This window comes from Littorina saxatilis, linkage group LG3 (genome assembly GCF_037325665.1).
Source record: "Littorina saxatilis isolate snail1 linkage group LG3, US_GU_Lsax_2.0, whole genome shotgun sequence".
In the NCBI taxonomy this organism is placed as follows: domain Eukaryota; kingdom Metazoa; phylum Mollusca; class Gastropoda; order Littorinimorpha; family Littorinidae; genus Littorina; species Littorina saxatilis.
The window spans coordinates 39012067-39039490 of NC_090247.1; the positions used below are offsets into that span (position 1 = coordinate 39012067).

Sequence of the window (27424 nt, forward strand, 5' to 3'; positions counted from 1 at the left end):
AACTACCGATAACATTGCATATGAGACGTTGAAATGACGGGCGCAGTGGCGTGGTGGTAAGATGTCGGCCTCCTAATCGGGAGGTCGTGAGTTTGAATCCCTGTCGCTGCCGCCTGGTGGGTTAGGCAAAAAAAAAAAATTGTCTGTTTCTGGTCACCCGACCGACCCTAAATTTCGGCGCCGACCCTAAACTTTTTTTTCCAAACTCAAATTTTTTTTTTTTGTTTTTTTTGGTGGTATAAGGACAGGGTGAGAAAATGAACAACAAAAACGTGTGAAAACGAAAGTCCGCTGACGATTGAAGGGGCATACCCAGATAGCATGCTAACGTTAAATTAACGTTAAATTAACGTTCGCGGTAAACGTTAAATTAACGTAAAAAGTTAACGTTACATTAACGTTACTTTGCTCATCTGGTTAACGTTAATGTAACGTTAACATTTTACGTTAATTTAACGTTAGTTTTACCAAAAACTAACCATAAAATAACGTAAAATTAACGTTAATTTTACGTTAATCTCTAACGTAAAAATAACTAAAAACAAACCAAAACAAAACCATAATATAACCGTTAGATTAACGTTTATTTAACGTTTTTTTAACGTTTGCATGCAAACATAAAATTAATCAAAACAAAACCATAATCAAACGTTTTCATGCAAACGTTAAATTAACGTTCACATGCCAACGTTAAATTAACGTTCACATGCAAACGTTAAATTTACGTTCTCCTGAAAACATTAAAATAACATTTGCAAATACAAATTTGAATTAATGCACAGAAAATTCAAGATCACAAATTTTATTTAAAATTTAAATTGTTGAGGTCTTTAAAGGCACAGAAAGCCTACCATAAACCATCACAGATACGGTCAGGCTTTTACACACAGTACAAACACCCTTTCATTTAAACACTCACCGATTGAGAACATCCTAGGTGCCCTCCGTAAAGAGCGAACAATTTTAAAAGAATTTTTTTTGGCGTGTTTTTTTGGCGTGGTTTATCTCACCCCTGAGCCATCGTGAACCCGTGTGATCCAGTTTCCCTTTTTCACAATGTAGTCATCAGTTAGTCATTTGAATGCGACTCGATGTGAGCTTATCTACAATAGCACGTTTTTATGCACAAAACAAACGGCTGTGGTTCACAAGAACTCTAGCGATGGCTTTTGACTGTTGAGAGGAACGGCGATATGCATAAACCGTCGTCTGCTATGACCCTTGCGTGACCCTGCTTCCGGGCTTTTCTTTTTTCAAACTTTCACAACTTCGAATTGTACTGATCTTGTCTTGATGAAAAAAGAATTCTTTTATGATTGAAGAATGTTTGTGTAACAAGCTGTCAATTTATTATTTAGATTTTAAAAGTTAGGTCCAGCGCAAAAACGCACCACGGTCCAAAAACATTCTGATAATCATCGATCCACGGCTATCGCCAGTTTACATCGATAGAATGAGACCCGAAGGGAGGATGGGTCCAAAAAGTGAGACAATCTGCAAAATTCATTCTTTAAAAATTGCTCGCTCTTTACGTAGGGCACCTAGGATGTTCCCGTTTGGTGAGCGTTCAAATGGAAGGGTGTTTGTACGGTGTGTAAAAGCCTGACAGTATCTAATATGATAACAGTAACACTTTTAAAATGTTGAACAATGCATACTAAATTCCTTCAATTGCTAAAACATGAAAATGTGAACTAAAAAATATTACAACACATTTTTCAGTCTCGGTAAAATACCACAGCATAGTATTATCAATCGGGAAAACAAAAATTATGTGTGGACTTAATCTCATTGAAGCATTCTTTCTTTCTTTATTTGGTGTTTAACATTGTTTTCAACCATTCAAGGTTATATCGCGACGGGGAAAGGGGGGAGATGGGATAGAGCCACTTGTTGATTGTTTCTTGTTCACAAAAGCACTAATAAAAAAATTGCTCCAGGAGCTTGCAACGTAGTACAATATATGACCTTACTGGGAGAATGCAAGTTTCCAGTACAAAGGATTTAACATTTCTTACATACTGCTTTACTAAAATCTTTACAAACATTGACTATATTCTATACAAGAAACACTTAACAAGGGTAAAAGGAGAAACAAAACCGTTAGTCGCCTCTTACGACATGCTGGGTAGCATCGGGTAAATTCTTTCACGTCCCAACCAATATGGGACTCCCCCTAACCCGCGGGGGGTCTCATTGAAGCATTGCTACATTGACTAATAATAGTCTGAACTTGATAAAAAAAAATCATCTGAAGGCGATAACAGGATCAGCAATTAAGAATTTCAATCACAATGTGTTGGTATGGATTCATCAAGGTAAATACCATAGGGCTGTGCAAACTCATTATCGACAGCGATCACTGTTAATGACAAAATCAGAGATGAAAACAATACAAAGTATTTGCACAATCAGTATTAACTGTATACAAACAAGTCAGTAGCACAAAATATGAGAAACAAAGGGATGTAAGCGCTATTAATGCATACAAGTGCGACAAGCATGTAAAGTCTCTTGTTCATTCCTAAGCGTGTTATTATTACAGGTGCCAAGAAAATTGCTTCCACATAATCTCACTTACTCTTGTTGCACATGTCATATGGCAGAGCAATTACGTCCCTTTGTTTCTCAGATCTTAAAATAGCGCTCTGCTTCATTTCATTAAGATTCTTGCTATCACAAAAGATATTAACATATTTTGTGGAGTAGCTAGATGAAAAACAATCATCGATGAATAAAAATTAACAAGCAGCAAGACTGCAAGTTTTCTGCTCCACTTTGCCAAACGTGTGTGCACAGTGAATATTTGTTTATGAACTGTTGGTGTTAGTCCTGAATGATGGCACCCATGTAAATAAGGCTTGATGCCGGGCTGCTTTACAAACACAGCATTCAGAAGCTGTGGGTCAGCAAAGGTGTTGAATCTTGTAAGTGAGATGGTGCGCAATGATGTCCTGTAGCACTAGCAGCTGCCTGCACTCACTCTTTGACGCTGGTCAAACTTCTGGTCGTAGGTGAAGTCCACCTCACAGAATATGATGATGGTAATGATGAGTGAGTTCAACTTCTGCTTGAACTATGTGGCCAGGCCCAGCTCCATGACTTTGAAGTGGTCATAATCTTATGCAGGATACCAACCTGGGATAGAGAAGGAAAAATGGTTCTTAGTCAATGGCTGGGATTACAAACTAAATCACACACACACACACACACACTAACACAAATATACACTTACAAACACACATACAGCACACATACACACACATTAGCAGTAACAAACACAGGTATACAGTACATGTACTAAGAAACATACCCATGTATACACACATACACACAGGCACACACACACACAGACACACAGGCGCACACACACATACACAGGCGCAAGTCCACATATGCAAAATCAAAAGTCTCAGCCCAATTTGTAACAACAGAGAAAGAAAGAGAGAGAAAGAGAGAGAGAGAGTGTGTGTGTGTGTGTGTGTGTGTGTGTGTGTGTGTGTTGCAAACATTACACAACTGATATTGAAATTACGCACCACAGGAAAAAAAAAGACGACACTGAGTTAAACAATTCACTTACTGGTCAACAGTGTGAACTTTCAGCACAGACAATGGAAACTTCGATGTTTTCCCCCTTCTAATTGAATGACTTTGGTACAATCATCTGTCATCAATGAACTCATCATTCTTCCCACCAGTCCAGACACCGTCCCACCAATTGCAGACTTGTTTGTTATCTGAGCGAATAAAAGTCAATATAAATACATGTGCACAGGAATGAGAACAAGGATTCTTAGTTATCACAAAAACAAAAACAAACAAGCACAGAATGACAACATGTTTTTCTAAATGTTATTAAAGACAGAAAAGTTCATCATACCAGTCCATCACTGAAACAGAAACGGTTGATATTTGAATGTATATGGCCTTGGCTCAGAATTGGTGTCTAGAAACTGTGACAAAAAGTGTTTTTCAGAAAATGTTGTTTTTATAAACTGCACCTCAAAGAGAAAAAGATGACAAAGACAACCCAACAAGTCTGGAAGTAATCGGACATTTATTGTGTTAACAGTGGACAAAAATGTGCGTACATGCTGTTCATCACACTTACATCATGTCACAAGATAAACATGCCAATTAAAAGGAAACCTGAATAAACAGCTTACAAATTTCAGTTGTAAATAATGACAAAGGAAGCCAAAAGGATAAAATGTACAAAATTGAAAATAAAGTAATTGGAATTACGTTCCCGACAAAAAAAACCAGCAGGACAGTTCATCACCTTACAACAATGTGAGGGCCTCAGTTAAAAATAGCAAAAACTTACAGAATTATCAGTTAATATACATGGAATCACATTCGTGTAACAATTAGCATCTGTAGCAGATTTCAGAGTGATAATGCAAGCAAATATTTACTTTTAAAGCAATGAAATGTTGAATTGTATGAACAGCAAGTTTCTATTCAGTACAAAAACTAGAAAATCAAACTTAGGTCGCACGTTATCTAGAAAGTCATCTGAAACATCATGTCAAGTGACATAAATTATCATGTTATCATCAACGAGACAAAATTCAAGTTCGTGAACAAGAAACAATTACATAAATTACTCATCCATCTTTTCTGTTCATCACTTTACAGCGTGACAAAGTCACATTTCACATATTAGTATCCAAACGGAACAGAGCTAGAACACAATACACATATCCAGAACACACACATCAAAGGAGGGTAACATCAATGGCAAAAAAAAGCTTGTAACTTGAAGCACTCAAAAGTTATCACATGAAAACTGGAGATGTTCATCACATTACAGCAAACTTGTCAAAAAATTGAACATAAATGACTGTCCTGTCTGCATAATTCATTTAACATGTCATTAAACAAGTTACATTAGGTGGCAGACATAAAATATAGAACATTGGAGGAAAAAACCGAGCATAGTAAGATTTAGTGACGCCAATAAGAAAAATGTTCATCACCTTACATCACAAGATGAACACATAATGAGACCCGCAAACCACTTTGGTGACAGAACATAAGCAAAATAAGTGAAAATGGAAGAATATATATGACTTAAGATTAAAAATACTCCAAATATGATATGTTCAAAAACATAATGTGAGATAGAGAACACTTTGGTGTTTGTTCATAACTTTACACAAATCAGATTGCAGAGATCTGATGTAAGATGATGAACTGTGCATGCTCATGTGACTTGAAGACATTTTGTAATTAGTTGAACATCCCAGATTTTGAACTTGACACAAGTAAAAGGTAACTGTTTAAAAAATTCCAATCAATGACAAAGGAAAAAAAAGTTACCTTTGTTCATCACTTTACACATATTTGGCAATAGATGCTTGCTGTAAGGTTATGAACTACGCCAATTAAGTAATTCTAGGAGATAAGTTTGATTTTATCAAAACTATATGAAGATCCGTGGTAAACAATTAGATTAAGGCATTTTTTTCATGACTGATTTCTAAAATAACAACAAAAATCGCTAACTTTTAGATCAGTGTAATTTATTTGTTGAAAAGTGATGAACTACGTCGACATTAGGCATTGCATTTGTCTATCAAATTCAAAATAACAACATGCTGACGGTTTTATTTTTTTCAAATTATTGGTGAAATCATGCCAGTTATGATTATTTCTGCAGTCTTTCATTAAATTGTTTCTATAAAATGTAAGTTCATCACTTTACAAAAGATCGATACACGTTTTTGTTTTTTTTCACATGTAGGAATCGAATTGAAAATTGTCTCAAGATCGGAAACTACGCACAAGTACTTGCTAAACAATACAGAAAAACAAACATCGTTGCATTGTGACAAATTAACAAACTACAAACATTTATTCATAGCCACGCAGTTCATCACGCTAGATAACACAATTACAGCAAAACATTTACCTTTACGTTCTCTATTTCCTTCGTCCATGACGACTTCATTCACAATTACGCTTCACCCTTTATTGATTTCGCGCCTAAAACAATGGAATGTGACCGCTCACACCTTTCCGATAAAGTATTAGTCCGATCAAAAATGTAGTTCATCACGATGCATCTTACAGCAAATTGACACATTTCACCTATGAAGCCATTTTCTGTACAAACTACAACGCAAACCATGAATTTTGATCCAGCAAATAATACTCGGGTCTAGTCTCATCAAATATTTGAGTGAACAACGGCGATTGTATTTTTTGATAACTCATTGTAGTGAACGATTCATGCGCGTGTTTCCTTACGACAATACGTGATGAACATCACTTCGTTTGTTTCCGGAAAATACTCGGCGATGCATTGACCGTTTCTGCCCGAAAGATACTTTATGATTTCATCAGCCTTTGCAGAACAGGAAAACTTCATTTTCTATGTTATGTCCTCGAACACTATCGCAATAAATTAATCCAATTAGACCCACTGTAAAATGTCACAAACAAATCGAGAAAACTCGGCCGATAGTTAGCACAAATTGCGTCACAGCGACCAAAAGAACAACATCGGCTATCGACTTGAAGTGAAAACCGAAAGGTAAACATGTCTTAGATCCAAGAAATCTCTTTCCGTTGTCCTTCTGTGGCTCTGTTCACAGAAATTAGGCCATGAATAACCCGAGTGGGGGGAAAATGGAGTTCGACGCCATTTCTGAGCCAAGGCCATATATGAGTGTGTGTGTGTGTGTGTGTGTGTGTGTGGGGGGGGGGGGGGTCTGTTGCAAGCAATAAACAACTGACAACAATAATTATACATGTAGCAAATTGTACTCACTGTTTTCAAAGCAGATAATTGTAAACCTTGATGGGTTGTCCCCTTCCAACTGCATGCTTTGGTACAGTCATCCTTCAGACTGTGGCCCCCTCCCATTGCCACCCCCCTCTCCGATTGTAGAGAGGATTTTTTCATCTGAAAGAAATAATGTCCAATTAATACGAATTTGCACAAAGGACTGGAAACAGAATTGTAAGTAATTCTGATTTAATCAACAAATTTACAAAAGCACAATGATAGATTATTTTCCCTAGTAATATGTTCCAACAGACAGTTTTACAGGTCACCAGAAAGGTCCACCACTGAAACAGGAACAGTTCAAATTGGAGTTTGTTTGTGTGTGTGTGTGTGTGTGTGTGTGTGTGTGTGTGTGTGTGTGTGTGTGGAAAAGGGTGGGGTGGGGTGGGGGATGCGTGTGTACATGTGTGTGTTTTGCAAGCATTACACAACTGATTGTAATAATTATACAACAAATCGTTCTGTCAGTTACATTGAAAACTCATTTAAAAAACCCACTTACTGTTTTCCAATGCAAATCTTCAGCTTGTTGAAGAATGGAAACTGGTTTTGCTTTTCCCCATCCAAATGCAATGAACGGCCATGCCATCAATCAGCTCACTTTTCTTTTGACCAGTTAAGGCACCTCCCCACCAAATGCAGACAGGTTTTTTTGTGGTATAAATCTGAAAGAATAAAAGCTATTTATTATGCACAACAGAATCATAAAACTGGATTCTTAGTTAAAAACACCATTTCAGGCAACAACAACAATAAAGAAAAACAGCAAACACACACACACACACACACACACACACACACACACACACACACACACACACACACACCTAAGAAACAAACACACTTTTTAGTCTCATGTATTCCAAGAGAGAAAAAATACATCAACTGATCTTGAAAGTCTCAATAATTAGCAAATCTATCTGTATCTTCCAAGTTCCATCGGCAATACTCACTCAAAGTTTGTAAAACTCTTGAAACCAGTCCAGTTATGTCTTGCGCCTTCGGTCTTAGTATTTGACTGTCCAGTCTGGTTTGTTTCTGTTGGTGTATATCACATAGTGCTCTTACAACTGCTTGCAACTTGCCAGTTTTCAATCTTCCCAACGCATTGCCGTTATGTCCTTCGGCTTCGATAACTAGGAACGAACATTCTGAGTGACCTCCCTTGATCGCCAAGGGACATTACTCTCAGTCTCAAACTTTTCACTGTGAAAAAGTTTCTGCAAGTTGCAACAGTTTTTAACACGCTAGCAACTTCAAAGCCAGTGTGACTGCTGATACATGTATAAGATAACATGCTACACTTCAGCATATATCAGGACTACACAATACAGATCTTGTGACGCTGAGGCGAATGGGAAATGGAACTTTCTTCAGGTAATGTTGAACTGTAGAGACATATAGTTCACGATCGGTTGGCATTGTGATTGTTGACTTATTTTTCATACGAGTCACAAATATCAAAGCAATAATGATGCATAACGATTGGAAAGGTGGATTTCTCTCTCTCTTTCTTTCCTGCCTTCTGTCTCTTTCTTTCCTTTCTTTCTCAGATTCAGTCTCTCTCTGTGTCTTTCTGTCTCTGTCTGTCTGTTTCTCTCTCTCTCTCTCTCTCTCTCAATCTGAAACTTTCTCTCTCTCAATCTGATACTTTCCACACATGTGCACCCAGGGCACTTACTGTTCAATCTTACGGCTTCAGGTCAAATGCATTACTGTACAGTAAATAAGAGATCTCAGGAGAGGCATGGGGAGTTATTTTCGAAAATGATCTATTCAAAGACACTTAAAACAAAGTTTGATTGACAACTGCTCTCTCCCTCCCCCTCCCCCCCCTCACCCATTACCACTCTCTATCTCTCTGTCTTTATTAACAAGTAAAGATTTGAGTGTGTTTAGACTATAGTAATTAATGCAATTCACACATCAATGCTTTCATTGCAGGGTGGGAGGAATTACCATGAGGATGGAACAGAAAGCATTCACAGGGATGTAAACTACAAGGTACAACCCCGACATTCTGGCTGTTGAGGCCAAGTAAGTGTGTGTGTGTGTGTGTGTGTGTGTGTGTGTGTGTGTGTGTGTGTGTGTGTGTGTGTGTGTGTGTGTGTGTGTGTGTGTGTTTGCAGGTAAAATCCTTGTTTAAAGCTTGATGAATGTTTCAGCAGTCATATTATTATATAACAGAAAATCATATGAGAGAAGGCAGTGTTATTGTCAGGCCTCAGCCTAGGGTCATTGATACATGCTTATATTATATGACGCATTGTTCTAATCCTTGGCTGGTCGACCATCACATCATTTTGACATGTAGGAGGTCTTCTGACAGAACAATTTGTTGTAGCTGGTACATGTATCTTTACCTATACATATTTTTAGTCAAGGTCCAACTGACATTCTATTGTATTAGTCTGGAGAAATTTTTTTGGAATGTGTTCTGTGTGTGGGTGGGTTGGGGATGGGGATGGACGGGTTGGTAGGGCTGTTGCCAGGCAGCATTGACTTAGAGCATTTCATTCAAACACAGAATGATGCTATCAAAGTTAGCAAATTCACAGACGTAAATTCAACAATATTGGCATAATGCAAAGACAATTTAAATCTTATTTACCTTTCTTTCTTTCTTTCTTTATTTGGTGTTTAACGTCGTTTTCAACCATTCAAGGTTATATCGCGACGGGGGAAGGGGGGAGATGGGACTTATTTACCTTCAGTTCTATGTTAAACAAAGAACACCAACAAAGAAGACATACTTATAGTGTTTACACTGAAGTTCTCAAATAACACTAAATTCTTTATGTTTTTTAAGATTGTTGTATTCTTTGTCTTTGCAGGTGTCATAGCATGTGGAGCAGATCTTCAAAGTCGCCTATTGCAGACATGTCATCGTCTGCACTGGTTGTATCAACAACTTTTTCCATGGCTACTGCCGCAGATTTAACAAGTATATCGTCTGCTGCAAATTCAACAACTTCTTTGTCTGCTGCTGCTGCTGCAAACTCAACAACTTCTGTGTCTGCTCCTGCTTAAAATTCAACAATTCTTGTCGACTGGTGCTGCTGCAAAGCGAATGATTTCTTTGTTTGCTGCTGCAGATTTAACAAGTACATATATCGTCTGCTGAAAATTCAACAACTTTTTTGTCTGCTGCTGCTCCTGTTGCAAACTCAACAACTTCTGTGTCTGCTCCTGCTTAAAATTCAGCAATTCTTGTTGTCTGGAGCTGCTACAAAGTGAATGGCTTCTTTGTGTGCTGCTGCAGATTTAACAAATATATCGTCTGCTGTAAATTCAACAACTTCTTTGTCTGCTGCAGATACTACACATTCAACAACTTCTGTGTCTGCTCCTGCTTCAAATTCAACAATTCTTTTTATCTGCTGCTGCAAAATGAGCGACTTCTTCCTCTGCTGGTGGTGTTGCAAATAACCTCATATTTCCTTGTCTCTTCTGGCATCATTTTGGATGTATTATAATATATCTGCGAAGGCTTTTTTAAACCCAAAAGATGGAATATAATTGGTAAATTTCTAGGTACACAACCCAAAAGTGTGGTATATATCCAAACTCACTTCTAGAAACTTAAGAACTGATTCAACTTTTGACATTTTTATCATGGTTTTATTTTTTATTTTTTATATTGTGGAAATATCAGGGAATGATGAATAAATGTTTAGAAAATATTCTCAAAGTATGTTTCTAATGGGTTTATTTATTTGTCTTTTGTTTTGTTTTATGTTAGCATGTACACTGTTTGGCTCAAAATATGAGACCTGACCAGTACCATCCTTCCAATGAGACAGAGATAAAAAAAAATCAACAGCCTGCATGCTCTCCGGATACAACAAGATAAATTGTAATTCAATCAAGTTTGCGTTTTAATGAAACAGATCCTGTGATTGGTCAGAATGCCCCAACTCATTAAAAATTACCGGTCATTAATTGTCGATAACCACTCGCTAAAAAATCCATTAACAACCTGCTGGCGAGGCGCATTGATAGAGCCTCAACTAGTCTCTGTTAGCTTTGAGGGTCATTTTACAAGTAGGAAATATGAAGGCCAACGAAATACCGAGACCATAAGGTATGCGAAGTGATGACGTCGAATATGTGACGTAAGTTGATGCATGAATTCTTCCGGACTACGTCAGTCAATTCCAAAGATCGCTTTTGTGATGAAAAGAATTTGTTTTAGAGTTTGCTGTCCAGAAACCCGTCAAAAATGAAGGGAAAATGTGTGTGAAAGAAAACAAAACAGGAGCAGAGTGATACGATAGGAATACAGAGACATATTTCTTGGGACTTGACCCTGGCAGGTAGGTGGACTGAAAGTAGTGTGTGAACAGAACAGAACCAATTCTGTCTGTTTACCATCGCATGAAAGCAGGAAATAGATCGTCGTCAGATTGAATTACAATAACATTAACACGCTTCCATTTGAAACTTCTCGGTCTTCATCGCGGATTGGCGCCCTCCCAAAGTCTAATTGAAGCCCTCCGTCGCTTCGCTCCGTCGGGCTTCAATTAGCTTTTGTCGGGCGTCAATCCCCGATGAAGACCTCGAAGTTTCAAATGGAAGCATGTTAATGTGTAATTAGCGTTAGCTGCAAAGTTAACCGTTCTCACCAAAAACCTTTTTCAAACTTTGATTTGACTTTACATGTTGGTGTTTGCTTGTCTTTTGTTAACATGGTTTTACAGCAGTCCCTCTCATGAACGGACACCCTTGGGCCATAGCAAAACTGTCCGTACATTGCAGGTGTCCGGTCACGGGAGGGGTGACCACACCACCCCCTCCCCCATACACTCACACAGAGACACACAAACAACAGGATTGAGTCTATGATAATCACTTCTTGTGGCTACTTAACAATAAACTCCTAATACTTCTTTAAACGTTCTGTAAAAATGATTTGTATGAAAAGTGTTGAAAAGAAGAGATAAAATAAATCCTCAAGGCAGTGAACACACTCACCATGCACTGACATACGAAAGCAGCCACACAAACACAGCACAGAGGAGCGTGTGCAGATGCTTTGCAAGAATAAGCTTGAAAACCAGTTTGAATAAATAGCAGCAGATAGAGCTGCATGTCATAATCATGTAATTTATTTTTTTCTTGTCTGGCTTTATTGACTGCATGCCGATCATGTGGCATGGCAGTGACTTTTCACTCTTCAGTCGGAAATACACTGTACATAACACAGCTCCCATTCTCCCTCACTAATGCCTACCCCAAGCCGTGACAACTGATGCTTGGAAATTGTATGGAAGAGTACACCTCTCTATTTCTCTCCAATGCTCTTCCTGCTGACATGCAGTGACACCGGACACCCCACAGAGTTTAGCCAGCTAACCCTCCACCCCCCCCCCCCCTTCCTCTCTCTCTCCCTCCCTCCAGCCATGTACTGTTGGGGGCTGTGGCCAGAGAGGCCAGCTGCACTGTTCACTCAGAGCAAAACCAGTTGACAGTGTCGTAACTTTTGACAAAGCAAGACAACTGAAGGGTTCATAGATTAGGCAACCGACTCACTGGTCAAGGCTGAGGGGAAACAAGAGTATCGTGTCAATGAAAGAGGTTAGGCCTACACACAGACACACGATGCTGAGAACTGTGGCCGGTTTTTCACTCACTTTCGCTCAGGACCTTCATCGACTGTGGTTTCTGTTGTTTACGTCCAACAGACAAGAATAAAGAGCTCAGTGCAGTTTCATGTTGGCATCTTCGCATGTACTCCACTCCTGACCAAAACTACCCCCCCTCCTCAGTGATGGGTACTCGTGCACTGAAGTTATCAGTGACTGTCATCACGCCATTGCGGCTGTGATCTTTGTACCAAGAACCGGACTGCTCTGTTATCGATTTTGTTGTGGTGAAAATTTGACGATGGTCTGTCCGTACATTGGAGGTATGACCTGCTGTTGGGACCGAAAATGAGTGTCCGCGTCCACGTTTTGCAGGTGTCCGTTTAAGGGGGGGCAAATATAGAAGGAAAACACTCCGTGCCGAGCAAATGTGTCCGTACATGTCAGGTGTCCGCTCACGCCGGGGGCCGTACATTGCAGGGACTGCTGTAGCTACATAACACTACAACAACAGCAGACAAAAGACTATGGGAAATTGATCTTCAAATAAGAAAAAAATTTAAAAAGCAAAAAAAAAAAAAAATTAAATACATGTACAATTATTTTCCTTATGATTTCTTTGATAATTTTTTTGGGGGGGTTCTTTAGCACTCAACGTGAAAAATACGTTCAAACAGCCGTTGTATTATACTTTTATTTTAGTCAAATCAACATTAGCGGTAAACGTTAATTTAACGTTATATTATGGTTTTATTTTGGTTAAATTAACGTTAAATTAACGTTAAATGTTAACGTTAATTTAACGTTTATCTTGATGAGCAAACTAACCTAAATCTAACGTTAATTTAAGGTTAGCCCTAAAACGTGAATTAAACGTTAGCCATAAAACATAAAACTAACGTTAATTTAACGTTACATTATGGTATTTTTTTATTTTTTTATTTTTAACAATTTTTTTTGTGCTTAAAATGTTTATTTTTTTAATTTTTTGTTGTTGTTGTTGCTTGTGTCAATGTTACCACCACAACAATAACAACTTTTTTTTTTTTTTTTTTTTTTTTTTTTGCTTTTGCTTTGATTTTGAACGGTTATGTGTCAACGTTTATTTAACGTTTTTTTAACGTTTCAGTGAAAACCGTTTTTTAATTGTCTTCGGGCAAACGTTAAATTAACGTTTGAAATTGGTTTGATTTTGAACGGTCATGTGCCAACGTTTATTTAACGTTAGTTTAACGTTTCAATGCAAACCGTTTTATATTGGTTTTCAGGCAAACGTTAGATTAACGTTTAAAAATTGTTTGATATTGAAAGGTTATGTGTCAACGTTTATTTAACGTTATTTTAACGTTTCAATGCAAACCGTTTTATATTGGTTTTCAGGCAAACGTTAAATTAACGTTTAAAAATGGTTTGATATTGAAAGGTTATGTGTCAACGTTTATTTAACGTTATTTTAACGTTTCAATGCAAACCGTTTTATATTGGTTTTCAGGCAAACGTTAAATTAACGTTTAAAAAAGGTTTGCCATGAAAACGGTTTGCTTGCTAACGTTAATTTAACGTTAATTTAACGTTTGCTTTATAACCGTTTTTCTGCTAACGTTAATTTAACGTTAATTTAACGTTTAATGCTAACCGTAAACCAAAATCTAACCATGCAAACGTTAAATTAACGTTAAATTAACGTTAGCATGCTATCTGGGTAACCCTCGATAGGGCGAACCAAAATTGAAAAAGTATACCGGTAACAAACCGTGGAAGAATGAAAATAAGCTGCACATCAAAGGAAGAATACAGAGTGGAAATATGTGAGAGGTGGTTCCCCTGTCACATCTGAGAGAGGAAACGCTTCCTGCACGGGGTCAGTGACCGGTCAGTGACCGAGTTTAACAGACTGGAAATGTGTGTGCTCTGTGTGTGCGGCCAGATCAAAGGCAGGTCAATTGTGATAGCTGGGTGGCCTTGTTTATAGACACGACCTTCTTCCCAGGGGTCAATGACCCAGTTTTTGCCATGAGAGGTGGTTCCCCTGTCATATCCTGCACCGGGGTCAGTGACCGAGGCAGGTCTATTGTGATAGCTGGGTGGCTTGAGAGCTCGAGGAAACTTGGCCAGGGCAGTACCTAGTAGCTGAAACATGCATTATCACAAGTTGTTTGACTGGTACTCAGGCGGTCTCTTTGATTTTTTTCCGTATTTCATACACGGATTAGACGCTTCGTTATACAAGACGCAGGGGTCGAACTCGAGGAAGGAAAAAAGTCGTGCCTTAATATGACCCGGAAAGTACAAAGTACGGTACTTCCTGTAAAACCACCAAACACCGAAGCATTCACGCTGCGTTGAAATATCGAATCTAAAGGTGATGTTCGACACATTCTGGTGTTGACGCTGGAGAAGTGCGTGCACGAAAAAACGGGAGTTAAACTTGCGTATCCTGAAACATTCACGCTCCGGGATGTGTTTCATGATATCCATACACCCGATTAAATTACATATTCTTACTCCGAGTCACATATTAGCATTGACGCAGTCGAGATGCTAGGTAGACTGAAAAAACGCTATCCCGTCTATAGTATAAGGGAAGCAACCCAAGCAAAAAAGTAGCAAGCTTGCTACCCTGGGTTGCCTCCCGTAGCGTGCATCACGCCACAGATCTCGTACCCAATACGAGACACCCTCATTCGACATCTTTCAGCCAGAGAGACAGGTCGTGCTTGATTTCGCTCCTAGGCTGTTGTTTGCTGTCTGCTTGACACCCACCAGCCTCGGCTCCCCGTCTGCTCATAGCTGTTTCTAGCGGTGAGATTGTTCCATTTTGTTGTTGTTTGCTTTGCCATTCTGCTGAGAATTTTCTCGTCCGCGGACTTGTGAATTTTGCTCGGTAGTTTGTTGCTGTGGCCGCCATTTTGGTCGCCATTTTTCGCTTACACGTGGTGTTTTTTGCTGGTTAGTTTGGGTCCGTGCTCGGACTTTTAGCGTCGACCAGTAGCACTATTACCTGCTTGTAACTTGTACTTTGTGCTAGTTTATTCTGCTGAAGTTTTAACGTCCTAGAGACTTGTGTATTTTCAGTAGTTTGTTTTCTCGCGTGACAGCATGTCTGATAGTGAGAAAAAAGCGAGCGGCTAATGCCGAGAGTAAGGGCAAAGGCCCTGGCAAACCTAAGTCCTCGGCTTCTACTTCTTCGGCTAGGAACCCCACGGTTCACGTTTCTGACCCGAAGATTAACTTCGTTTTTTCGGTGCCCATTTCGGCGCCGGAGGAAACTTCGTCTGGCTCGCGGGCGGCGGGCATTACCGCTACCACGTCCGTTTCGAACCCGGCGCCTGTGCCGGAGGCTGGCACTCTTGTGGCTAGCCTTTTGTCCTCTTTGCTTCCAGAAATTGAGATGGCGCGGACGGACCCTGTTTCCAGCTCTGCCTCCCTCCCGGGGGTGTGCGACCCTCGGTCGTTGGCTTCCTGTGTTCCTGTTGTTTCCGGATCACCTGTCCAGCCTGCTGGCTTCGGCGTTGGTGCTGGAGGCGGTGAACAGGGAGGCGTTTCTCTTCTCGGCCGGCGCTCGGTGGCTACCGCTTGCGGGAGTGCACCTGAGCAGGTCCCTTTTGGGATACGGTCGTCACAAGGTATGTGCTCGCAGCAGCCGTCCGCGGCAGCTGCACTTCCGGCTCCGGCCGGAAGTAGTGGTTCACTGGACAGCGGACAGACCATGGTCCCTGCCGGTTTGAGCTACGAATTACGTAAGCAGCCGTCCGCGGCAGCTTCCCTTCCGGCTCCGGCCGGAAGTAGTGGTTCACTGGACAGCGGACAGACCATGGTCCCTGCCGGTTTGAGCTACGAATTACGTAAGCAGCCGTCCGCGGCAGCTTCCCTTCCGGCTCCGGCCGGAAGTAGTGGTTCACTGGACAGCGGACAGACCATGGTCCCTGCCGGTTTGAGCTACGAATTACGTAAGCAGCCGTCCGCGGCAGCTTCCCTTCCGGCTCCGGCCGGAAGTGTTGGTTCACTGGTTTGCGGACAGCCCATGGTCCCTTCCGGTTCGAGCCTTGCCCTGCTACAGCAGCCGTTTCCGGCAGCTGCTCTTCCTGCCTGGGCAGGAAATGTAGGTCAAACGGGTCGTGCACAGTCATCTGTCACTTCCGGTTCCGGCCTAGGGCTTCCGGGTTGTGGCTTGCAGACTCCTCAGCACCAGCTATGGCATAGTTCTGCTGTTGCGTCTGCACTCCCTGCTCCTCCCGGCTTTTCCGGTTCGGTTCCCGCTGCTTCCGTTGTGTCGCCGGTGAATTTCGAATACGGTGGTTCTCCTGGGCATACAGGCTTTTTGCCTCTGTTGGGACAGCAGCAGCCACCCACTTCGGTGGTGGCCGCTCGCTCCTCTCTTCAGCTGCCTTCGGTCGTTGGTGACTCTCATCTTCCTCTTAGTCAGGGGTGCGAGTTTCATCGATGGCCAACAGGATGGGCGTTCGGCTTACGGCCTTCCCTCGCAGCGTCATTTGTCGGGTTCTTTTGGCTATGAGCCGTCCCCTTCAGGTGGCGTTTCGGACTTCGGGTCCGTGTACGAGGAGCAGCTGCCTTCGGCGGCTCTGGCCAGCTTCCGAATTTACGTCAGCAGTCGTTCGCGGCAGCCGCTTCCAGCTCCGGCCGGAAGTAGAGGTTCACTTGCTAGTGCACAGACTACTGTCACGTCTGGCTCGAGCCTTGTCCTATGACAGCGGTCGCCCGCGACAGCTGTTCTTCCGGTTCCGACCGGAAGTGTAGGTTCACTGGTTAGTGCACAGGCTACTGTCACGTCCGGTTCGAGCCTTGCCTTACGTCGGCAGTCGTACGCGACAGCGGCACTTCCGGTTCACGGAAGTAGTGCCTCGTTGGAAGGTGGACAAATAATGATCCCATCCAGCTTGAGCTGCGCTATACGTAAGCAGTCGTCCGCGACAGCTTCTCTTCCGGCTCCGGCTGGAAATGTTAGTTCATCGGGGTGTGGGCAGCCCATGGCCCTTTCCGGTTTGAGCTTTGCCCTTTGCACGGCAGCCATTTCCGGCAGCTTCGCTTCCGGCCTTGGCAGGAGGGTAGGTCAAGCGGGTAGTGCACAGGTTACTGTCACTTCCGGTTCTGGCCTACGGCCTACCTTTGGGTTCCGAGCTTCAGCTCGTAGGTGGCTCAGCACCAGCTTTGGCATAGCGCTGCTGTTACTGCCGCACTTCCGGCTCCTCCCGGATTTTCCGGTTCAGTTCCCGCTGCTTCCGTTTGGTCGCCGGTGAATTTCGAACAAGGCTTGCCCTATGGGCATACAGGCTTCTTGCCTCTGTTGGGACAGCAGCATCCACACACTCCGGTGGTGGCCGCGAGCTCCTCTCTCCCACTTTCCTTGGTTTTGATTCCTCTCATCCTCCTCTCAGTTAGGGAATGAGCACAATCGATTGCCAACAGGAAGGACTTCGGTCGGCAAAGAGGAAGCAGCTACTTCTGGTTTGAAGAATCGCCCTTAGTAGCTTTTCGCCTTTTTGCCTTTTCGCCGAGCCCCCCTCTTCGACAGGGGGTGGCCTCCGGCGTCGGTTTCGTTGCTGGTTCCTCAGGGTTCAGCTTCGGAGCTGGCATCGGAATGCCTTGCCGCTCCTGCGCAGGCTTCCTCCTTCGTGCCCTTAGCGGACCAGAGGAAGTTGCCTTGGCCAAGGTCGTCTCGTAGCTGCCTGTTGGCCTTTCCCCGTCCGCGTGCACCGTTTTTCGGTCACGCCGGAACTTCTTTCGCTTCTTACGAAGCCGTTGAGGAAGGATTCGGTTCTGCCGTTCTATGGGCAGAATCTCCTATTCTCTGAGGAAGGGGGCTGACAACTTTTGGAACTCAGTTCCATTTCCGAGACTCTCCTGCGGGCGCTTTCTCGCGCTCTGGCAGATTCCTTGGCGCCCTTTCCCCTTAGTAAAGGGCAGGACGCGGAGGAAGTGTCTCACTCCTCTCCACACTTACAAGGGTGAACGAGGCACAGATGAGGCTGTCCTCTCTGCGCTATTTCCATGCGGTCTCGTGCGGAAGGGACTTGTTTCTTGCCCACTCCCGGTTTTCTGAGGAGTCGACAAGGAACATTCTCAGTTCGTCATCCTTGGTGGACGGTCTCTCTCCGGCAGCCTGGCCTCTCATGCCAGAAGCAGGGGATTGAGACCAACAGAGAACAGCGGTTCCCTTCTTTTGAGCTTCAATTTGAAAGCAGCAAAAGCAGGCCGCTCCTAAGCAGGCTATACCTAGCGGACTCAGCCTAAGCGGCCTACGTCCTCAGCTCAGGTGAGATTGTTTCTTTCACAGCCGTCATAGGACGCTGGGTTTTTGAAACAACAGCCGGCCTTAGGGCTTCGGGGTTTTAGCCTCGGCGGGAGCAACAGCCATTTCATCCGTTGGAGGTGGTGGTTGTTGTTTTCCTTGTGCTTGTGGCTTCGGGCTTCGACATTCTTTCTCTTTCCCAGCGTATGGGTGCTGAGAGGTCGATTTCCGTTTAAAGGGGGGTTTCTGCCTTTGGGCTTCCCCGTTTTCTCTTGCCACCAGCTTCTGGACTTGGTCCAGGTTTGTCTTTCGCCGAGTCTGACTTTGTCTTTCTCTAGCGATCAGACGCGTTCTGGTGTTTCGTCCAAACTTAAGGTTCACTTGAGTTGGCCTCGGAAGTAACATTCAGATTTTCCTGAGGGTGCATTGTCTGGGCAACGCATGTTTGAGAAGTCATTCTTGGCTTGTCACTTTTTCTCAGGTTTTTTGGCTACTCCTCCCCTTTGTGGGCAGAGGTCTAGCTAATGTTCCAGTTTTCTCGGTGCTGGCCTCTAGGCCAGCATCTTTTTCGGCGGCCGAAACTTTTGGTTTCTTACTGTGCCTGTGTACTTTGAGTACTTTGGCGCAATGGCCGGCCTACGGGCAGCAAGGCTCTCGGCCTTAGCCTGTGTTATAGTCTCCTGCCTGTCGTGTTGCGACTTTGGCAATTGGTTCTTGTGACTGCGGCTTTCGTCTCTTCCTCTTCTCCATCATGCTTGCATGATGTGAGTTGGGACGATTTCTGCCGGGTTGGGCTTCCGGCCTGGTCACCCCTTCTTCACTTGCAACTATGACTATTACTGAGAACTCTGGTCTCGGGAGGCTGACGGCTGGTTCGCTTCACGGTTTTCCGTCTTTCTTACCAGCTTCGTCCTTTCTGTTTCGGGTTTTTTGATTCATTTTCAATTACCTACAAGCAGTCTGCTCTGAGATCACGCTGGCTTTCGTCATTTTGTTTCCGGTCTCCGGTCACATTAGGATTTGGCCACTGCGGGTCCGCATTTGCGGTGCTTAGGCACTACCTTAGGTCGCTTCGTCCCCTTTTTTACCCCTCTCTCTGCTTGCGCAGGGAGGGGCAAGGGACGACTGGTGACCGTCTCCCTTGAGTTTTGCTCATTGAGGTGGACCCTGGTACTTGATACTCAGGCGTCTCTCTCTTTCCGGTTTGGAGTTTGGTCACTCTTCCGGAGCTGACTGTTCTCTCAACGGCCTTTGGGCCTCACTCCATCCCAAAGTTTTCTTACTTTGGCATGTTTGCCTTATGGTCTCCGTGAGGGTCGGTCCTTTTCAGGGCTTAGCCGGCAACCTTACGCACGGATCTTTTCCAGGCCATTAGCATTTCCTTCCATTTAAGGGGGGGGGGGGGGGGGGCAGCTTGTCCTTCCCTCTACTTGGTCGGGTTTATCCAAGACTGGGGTCCTTTTCCGGACTGTTTTACGGTTCAGAAAATTGGAAGAAGTGCTGGGCACAGCTTACTGGCTCTCTGAGGTTGTCTTTCGCATTCTTGCCTGAGAGACATCTCGGCTGTCAATCAGGGTGGTTCTCGGTCCGATTCTGTCCTTTGGCAGTGGGCCAGTTCCTGGCAAGGGTTTAGAGTGAGTCAGTGGTTGCTTTCTCACGGGATCCTTTCCTGACTTTTGGCAGTGGGCCAGTTTCTCGGCAAGGGATTTTCTTGCCTTCCGCCTTGTCATAGCTTATGCTATCTTTCCCTCGGCTCGGCCTGAGCTCTTTTCCAGGGCCTTGGCCTTTTTTGCCTATGGGGTTTGGATGATGTCCTGCGCACAGCTTCTGGCGCTAGGATTTTGTCTTATCAGGTTCTGCAGACATTGCTGCCCTCTGTCAGGATGGGTCTTGGCCTGTTCCTTCCTTGGCGGCAGCTGGCTTTTGTCTCTCCAGAACTTTAGAGTGAGTTTGAACTTTTTGATCTTACCCACCACCTTGTTGGAGTTATCTGCTAATATGTGACTCGGAGTAAGAATATGTAATTTAATCGAAAATTTTTAATTAAATTTTCATTTGATTAATATACTTACCCGAGTCACATAGGTAATTCCCTCCCACCTTCCCCGCTTTTAGTTTCTTTGTATTCTAGAAGTCGAATGAGGGTGTCTCGTATTGGGTACGAGATCTGTGGCGTGATGCACGCTACGGGAGGCAACCCAGGGTAGCAAGCTTGCTACTTTTTTGCTTGGGTTGCTTCCCTTATACTATAGACGGGATAGCGTTTTTTCAGTCTACCTAGCATCTCGACTGCGTCAATGCTAATATGTGACTCGGGTAAGTATATTAATCAAATGAAAATTTAATTAAAAATTTTCGAGTTTGACTTGAAAAAACATTCGGTGCAGGTGAAAGGTTCTTTCTTTCTTTATTTGGTGTTTAACGTCGTTTTCAACCACGAAGGTTATATCGCGACGAAGGTGAAAGCTGACGAATACGACCTTGACTGGTCACTGACGATCAGACCAGGTAAACAAAGAAAACAAGAGGCGAAGCCATCAAGGCTCACGTAAGAAATCGACAAACAGTAACACAAACTCAATCACTCCGTCACACACACACACACACACACACACACACACACACACACACACACAGAGAAAGAGCATAGGTGAAACTGTGCAAGAAAGCGAGACACTAGATCTAGATCTGTCTGTCTGCATGTACACTAGTCTCGGTCCGCTCAAAATAATAATGACCGAGACTCTCAGTACTTTCTTCGCGTGACGTCTAACCCTCTTACGTCATAATGTGACGTCAATGTAATGTGACGTCTTCAAATGTTAGAGTTTCTACCACAGACATACACACGCACGCACGCACGCACATACGCACATACGCACAGACAGACAAAGTTACGATCGCATAGGCTACACTTACGTGAGCCAAACATGTCATACTCTTTCAGTCTTTGTCACAGATTTGTAATGTGTTGAGTGTCTTGTCTCTATGTATAGTGAATCCAGTCTCTTTGCGCGATTTTTAAAGTTAGTTTTATTGGTCTACATTTGGGGAAGAAAAAAAAAAAAAAAAAAAACCAAAAAAACAAAGCCGACCTACCGACCCTAATTTTTTTAGCCATGTTACCAGAAACAGACAATTTTTTTTTTTGGCCTTAAGAGTGGAGATTTTTCCGATCTCCCAGGTCAACCTATGTGCAGACCTGCTAGTGACTTAACCCCCTTCGTGTGTACACGCAAGCACAAGACCAAGTGCGTACGGAAAAGATCCTGTGATCCATGTCAGAGTTTGGTGGGTTATAGAAACACGAAAATACCCAGCATGCCTCCCCCGAAATCGGCGTATGCTGCCTGAATGGCGGGGCAAAAACGGTCATACAGGTAAGAATCCACTCGTGCTAAAAACATGAGTGAACGTGGAAGTCTAAGCCCATAAACGACGAAGAAGAAAGAAGACGTTGAAATTAAATAAATTAATTTTTCTTTGAAATTTTAGTGACTGTGTTTTACTTTAATGTCTCAACAGATTTGTGTAAGAACTAAATTAAGAAGCGTCAAGAATTTGTTGCTCTTTAGATAATCTTCCTTCATTTCTGGAAATTGAAACTTTTGTGACCTTTCTTCATTCAAGCCTCTAGCTCGCCTCGGAGCTTTGGTGGTTGGAGTGGATGCGTCAGAGGAGAACATCAAAATTGCACAGGCCCATGTCATGCACGATCCCAAAGTGGCGCGCAACATCAAGTACATTCAGGCCACCGTGGAAGATCTAGTGGGAACTGAAGAAGAGAAGTTTGACGCTGTTGTCACCTCAGAGGTGGTGGAGCATGTTGCCGACGTCCCAACTTTTGTCACCGCTTGTTGTCAACTTGTGAAGGTACAGTGGAACCCCCTTTTCAAGACCTCCCAAAATCTGAGAAAATCAGGTCTTAAGAAGGAGGGGGTCATTAAATGGGGGTACATTTACTATGAACAGAGGAAGGAGGGTTTTCTTTCTTTCTTTCTTTATTTGGTGTTTTATGTCGTTTTCTACCACGAAGGTTATATCGCAACGGGGGTAGGGGGGGAGATGGGATAGAGCCACTTGTCAATTGTTTCTTGTTCACAAAAGCACTAATCAAAAATTTGCTCCATGGGCTTGCAACGTAGTACAATATATTAGCTTACTGGGAGAATGCAAGTTTCCAGTACAAAGGACTTAACATTTCTTACATACTGCTTGACTAAAATCTTTACAAACATTGACTATATTCTATACAAGAAACACTTAACACGGGTAAAAGGAGAAACAGAATCCGTTAGTCGCCTCTTACGACATGCTGGGGAGCATCGGGTAAATTCTTTCTCGTCCCAATCAATATGGGACTCCCCCTAACCCGCGAGGGGTAAGAGGGTTTTATAAAGAAGGTAGTCTTAGATTGGGGGGTCTTAAAAGGGAGGTTCACTTTATTGCTGAAGTGATGTTGTCTAATGGTGGTCAAGTTTTTGAATAAGGAAGGTTTTGCATGTGTTCTGTCATATATTGTTGCTTTCGTCTTTTCTTTTGTAAATCTTTATTTTGTTCCGTTTGTTCTTTCTTTCAATTTTGTAGCAATTAGAACTTTTAGAACTTGAAGAAAAACAAACCATGATGACATTAGCAATGCTAACTTGATTTTTTTTTTAAATTCGAATTTGTGTTGTTTAGGCTTGTTCTTTTTTTAATAGTGATGGCAAAATTATTTTTCACATGAACTAACACAATTCATATACAAGGTCATGCTGCTCAAAATAATTGCCAATAGGGGGATTTCCCTCTTGTTGAAAAGCATATTACACCCCCCCTTCCCCTTCCCCCACCCCATCATCTCCCCACCTCACCACCACCCCCCTTATAACCACCCCTTACTCCCCACCGCCCCTACTCCCCAACCCCCACCCCATCATCTCCCCACCTCACCACCACCCCCCTTATAACCACCCCTTACTCCCCACCGCCCCTACTCCCCAACCCCCACCCCATCATCTCCCCACCTCACCACCACCCCCCTTATAACCACCCCTTACTCCCCACCGCCCCTACTTCCCAACCCCCCCCCCCTACCACCACCCCCCTTATAACCACCCCTTACTCCCCACCGCCCCTACTCCCCAACCCCCACCCCATCATCTCACCACCACCCCCCTTATAACCACCCCTTACTCCCCACCGCCCCTACTCCCCAACCCCCCCCCCTACCACCACCCCCCTTATAACCACCCCCTACTCCCCAACCCCCACCCCATCATCTCCCCACCTCACCACCACCCCCCTTATAACCACCCCTTACTCCCCACCGCCCCTACTCCCCAACCCACCCCCCTACCACCACCCCCCTTATAACCACCCCTTACTCCCCACCGCCCCTACTCCCCAACCCCCACCCCATCATCTCCCCACCTCACCACCACCCCCCTTATAACCACCCCTTACTCCCCACCGCCCCTACTCCCCAACCCCCCCCCCACCACCACCACCCCCCTTATAACCACCCCTTACTCCCCACCGCCCCTACTCCCCAACCCCCCCCCCCCCCACCCCCACCCCTGCCCCCATTCTTGCTCACTCTTCTTCTGCCTTACACATTGAAACTGAAAGCAGATCATTTGTGTTGATTGTTACAAAACGTTTGTTTTGCAGCCAGGTGGTTCCATATTCCTGACAACATTGAACAAGACGTACCTGAGCTACGCGCTGGGAGTGGTCGTAGCGGAGAATTTACTCCGACTCGTCTCACCTGGCACACATGACTGGAACAAGTTCATTTCGCCACAAGACCTTCAGTACATTTTGGACCAGAGTATGTACATTCCATGCATGCGTCTTCTTTTGCCTTCTTCGGCTACAACTCTCATTTTTACTGGACTTTTATGGGTATGACCATTTCAACCACGGCCTTGGTCAGTATTCAGGGATAAAGGAACATTGCATTGTTTCTGCAGTGTAAAGGGATCTCCTTGTTTGTAAGTAACATTGCATTGTTTCAGCACTGTAAAGGGGACTGCTTGTATAGGAAAGCCAGATGTGTAGAGACAACAGTAGTAATTTGGACTGATAGTTTGATGAGATCTAGATGCAACTATTTTATGTGTGTGTGTGTGTGTGTGTGTGTACGCCTGTTTGTGTGTGTGTGTGTGTGGGGGGGGGGGGGACTTGTCAATGATACGGAACTAGAGTGTTGAAGAACAACAACAGTGTTTGTGACCGGAAATTTATCTGAAGAGTAGTAGGTCACCTTTAGTACGTTCTTGCTGCATTGTGTAAGCTTGGGCACTTGAGCACCATAAGTTGCTCATGTAATTACTTTTTTCTCATCTGTGTATTTTCAGATGACTTCTCCACTCGGCTACTCCATGGCATGATGTACAACCCGCTAATGAAGCGGTGGTCGTGGATAAAGAACACAAGTGTCAACTATGCCATCCATGCAGTCAAAGCCACATGAGCATCATCAGATTCTTGAAGCGTCACATCCCAGGGCAATTAATAACTGTGGAGTAGGTGTGCACGATAAAGGGCCCAACCGGGTAGACAAAGAGGGCTGATTCTCATTGGTTTAAATTGAGATTTGTTAAAGATTTGAACCAATCCCACCCAGTGTTTGGGTCCCACCTAGTTGGGCCCTCTCTGGTGCACACCATCCCAGGTGACATTGCATGTCACCAAAAGAGCTTGCATGTCGAAAACAATGAAGATTTTCAGGAGTGGTGATGCTGCATAATCAATGGGAAGACTCTTCACCGGTCTATACCAATAAACAGGCATACTTTATTTCACTTGGAAAAAGTGTGCTTGTATTAAGTATATTTTTGTCTACTGGGGTATTAGTAAATTCTGTGTATGATAATACTTTGTTCCTAGTTTTGATTTGTGTGATAAATGTGGCATGTGTGTAGAATGTTGATTGTGGTTTACAAGTTTGTGTATGTTACCACGTGTGTGTGTGTGTGAGTATGTGTGTACGTGTGCTTATTTGTGGTGCTAGTAGGCATGATACATGTGAAGTTCAAGCTTCCAATGTTAAAGAATCTGTAAACTGAGTTGTGAAAAAATATTTTTTGTAAGTGTCTCTTGATCAGTGCTCATTGCATTTGTACTTGCAGGTGATTTTTAGAACTTTGATCATATAGATGAATTCCGGAAATAACTTTTGCTGCGAAAAAAAAGAGGGCAAACAAACCTCTGTGGCAAAATAGGCCAATCACTATTGAGTTGTGTGTCTTACATGTGCTTGCGACGTTTAGCAACACGCTGCTCGCTAGTGATTGGCCTATTATGTCACGCGGGTTTGTTTGCCCTCTTTTTTTCCGCAGCTAAAGTTATTTCCGAACATCGTCTTTTGACAGAAAAAGAGAAAATAGGGCCATGCAAATATTGTTATTTTTGTGTGTGTACAGTCTCGCAAGGAAAAAAGTTACAAACGTACAGTCAGATACGCTTTACTGTGAAGTTTTATTTATTATATTTTTTAAGTAAAAAAGAGTAAATGCAAGAATGTTCTGACTACTTAGTGTCATTCCCTTGCTACTGGTGAGGTAAAAACAACTAGAAATATAAACCTTAAGGTAAACACAACACATGTTGTCAAACTTCTCAGCAAAGGCTCATTTTAATGTGATATAATATGCAGTAATCGTTCGATACATGCTCTCAGTAAATTTTGTGTATATTTGATGACACAAATAAGGAGTAGAACTCCTGTATAATTGCAATGCTGAAAAGTAACAATAGTTGATAAACAAATTTTCCTTATAATAAAAATAAAAGGTGATAAAATGCTATAAATGTACACTGTACATAAGATTCAACTACATGACAATTGACATCAACAATTGCATAGAAAAGCTGTGCATCACAAACAAGATAAATAATTATTCAAGAACATAAACATATTTTGCGGGAAGTTTAACATTTCATCTGTTTTCCAATACTTGAGGGAATAATGATGAAAGTAAATTTGATTATTTGCATCATTATCAAATTCAATATGTGCATAAGAAAGTGTGTGCCTGCCGTTGCGTGTCTGTGTGCATACCAATGTATGCTAGCAGTGCTCAGAATTTGTAAAAACAATAAAATAATTAACATAAAAAGTAGATACAAATTTGCTGTTGGTGCCAAGACCAAGATGAAACTGAGCACAAAAAGCATTTATAAAATAGTTATTAAATTACATATTCCTACTCCGAATCACATGTAGCATTGACACAATCGGAGATGCTAGGTTCTGTACAGGCTAACCGTCTAAGGGAAGCAACCCCAACCACAAAAGTGTAAACGTAGCCATGGTAATGCCCATACACCCGGGGAGTTACCTCCCCTCGTGCATGCCACGTCACCACTGCTACTGAACACGTGGTTCCTATCATTCGACCTTACAGCTTTCGAGGGAGCAGGTTGTTGTATTTTTTGGGCTCCCCTGTGGCTGCGCTGTTGGTGTTGTTTGACACCCACCGGCCACGTTACCGTCTATCTTGCCTCCTGCTTCGTAGTTGGTGAGCTCTTTCCATTTTGGTCATTATTTTGACAGGAAATTTGTTGTAGTTGCTGATTTTCGTCCGTGTTTGGACCTGTGATATTTCAGTGACTACTGTTGGCCGCCATTTTTGTTGTCAGCATGAGTTGACAGATTTTTGTGGCTAGGCCATGTATTTTGGAGGTAAACGTAATTTTACCTTCTTACTTGCTTTCTGCTTTGTTTAGCTGGTAAGCTTGTTCCTTCTTGTCTTTAGTTTGACAGGAATTTACCTATAGTTGCTGACTTTTTTGTCCGTT

At 42.9% G+C, this 27424-nt stretch overlaps 1 protein-coding gene and 2 long non-coding RNA genes across 3 annotated transcripts in view; 2 read left to right on the plus strand and 1 right to left on the minus strand.

Annotated features, from left to right (window-relative positions):
• The window catches only part of LOC138962331 (ubiquinone biosynthesis O-methyltransferase-like), a 28586-nt gene extending 2765 nt beyond the window's left edge, over positions 1–25821 (plus strand). The window contains exons 3-5 of the mRNA XM_070334111.1: positions 22265–22507; positions 24290–24449; positions 24979–25821. Of these exons, the coding sequence (XP_070190212.1) occupies positions 22265–22507; positions 24290–24449; positions 24979–25094 (519 nt within the window). The 3' untranslated portion in view covers positions 25095–25821. The remainder of the gene's footprint in view (positions 1–22264; positions 22508–24289; positions 24450–24978) is intronic.
• On the minus strand, positions 6727–7893 carry LOC138962333 (uncharacterized). Its single transcript, XR_011454483.1, has 3 exons — positions 7753–7893; positions 7302–7464; positions 6727–6916 (listed from the first exon to the last, which is right to left on the minus strand). It is a non-coding gene; the product is annotated as an uncharacterized lncRNA (long non-coding RNA).
• On the plus strand, positions 8040–9873 carry LOC138962332 (uncharacterized). Its single transcript, XR_011454482.1, has 3 exons — positions 8040–8176; positions 8744–8836; positions 9634–9873. It is a non-coding gene; the product is annotated as an uncharacterized lncRNA (long non-coding RNA).
• Positions 25822–27424: the final 1603 nt, after the last annotated feature.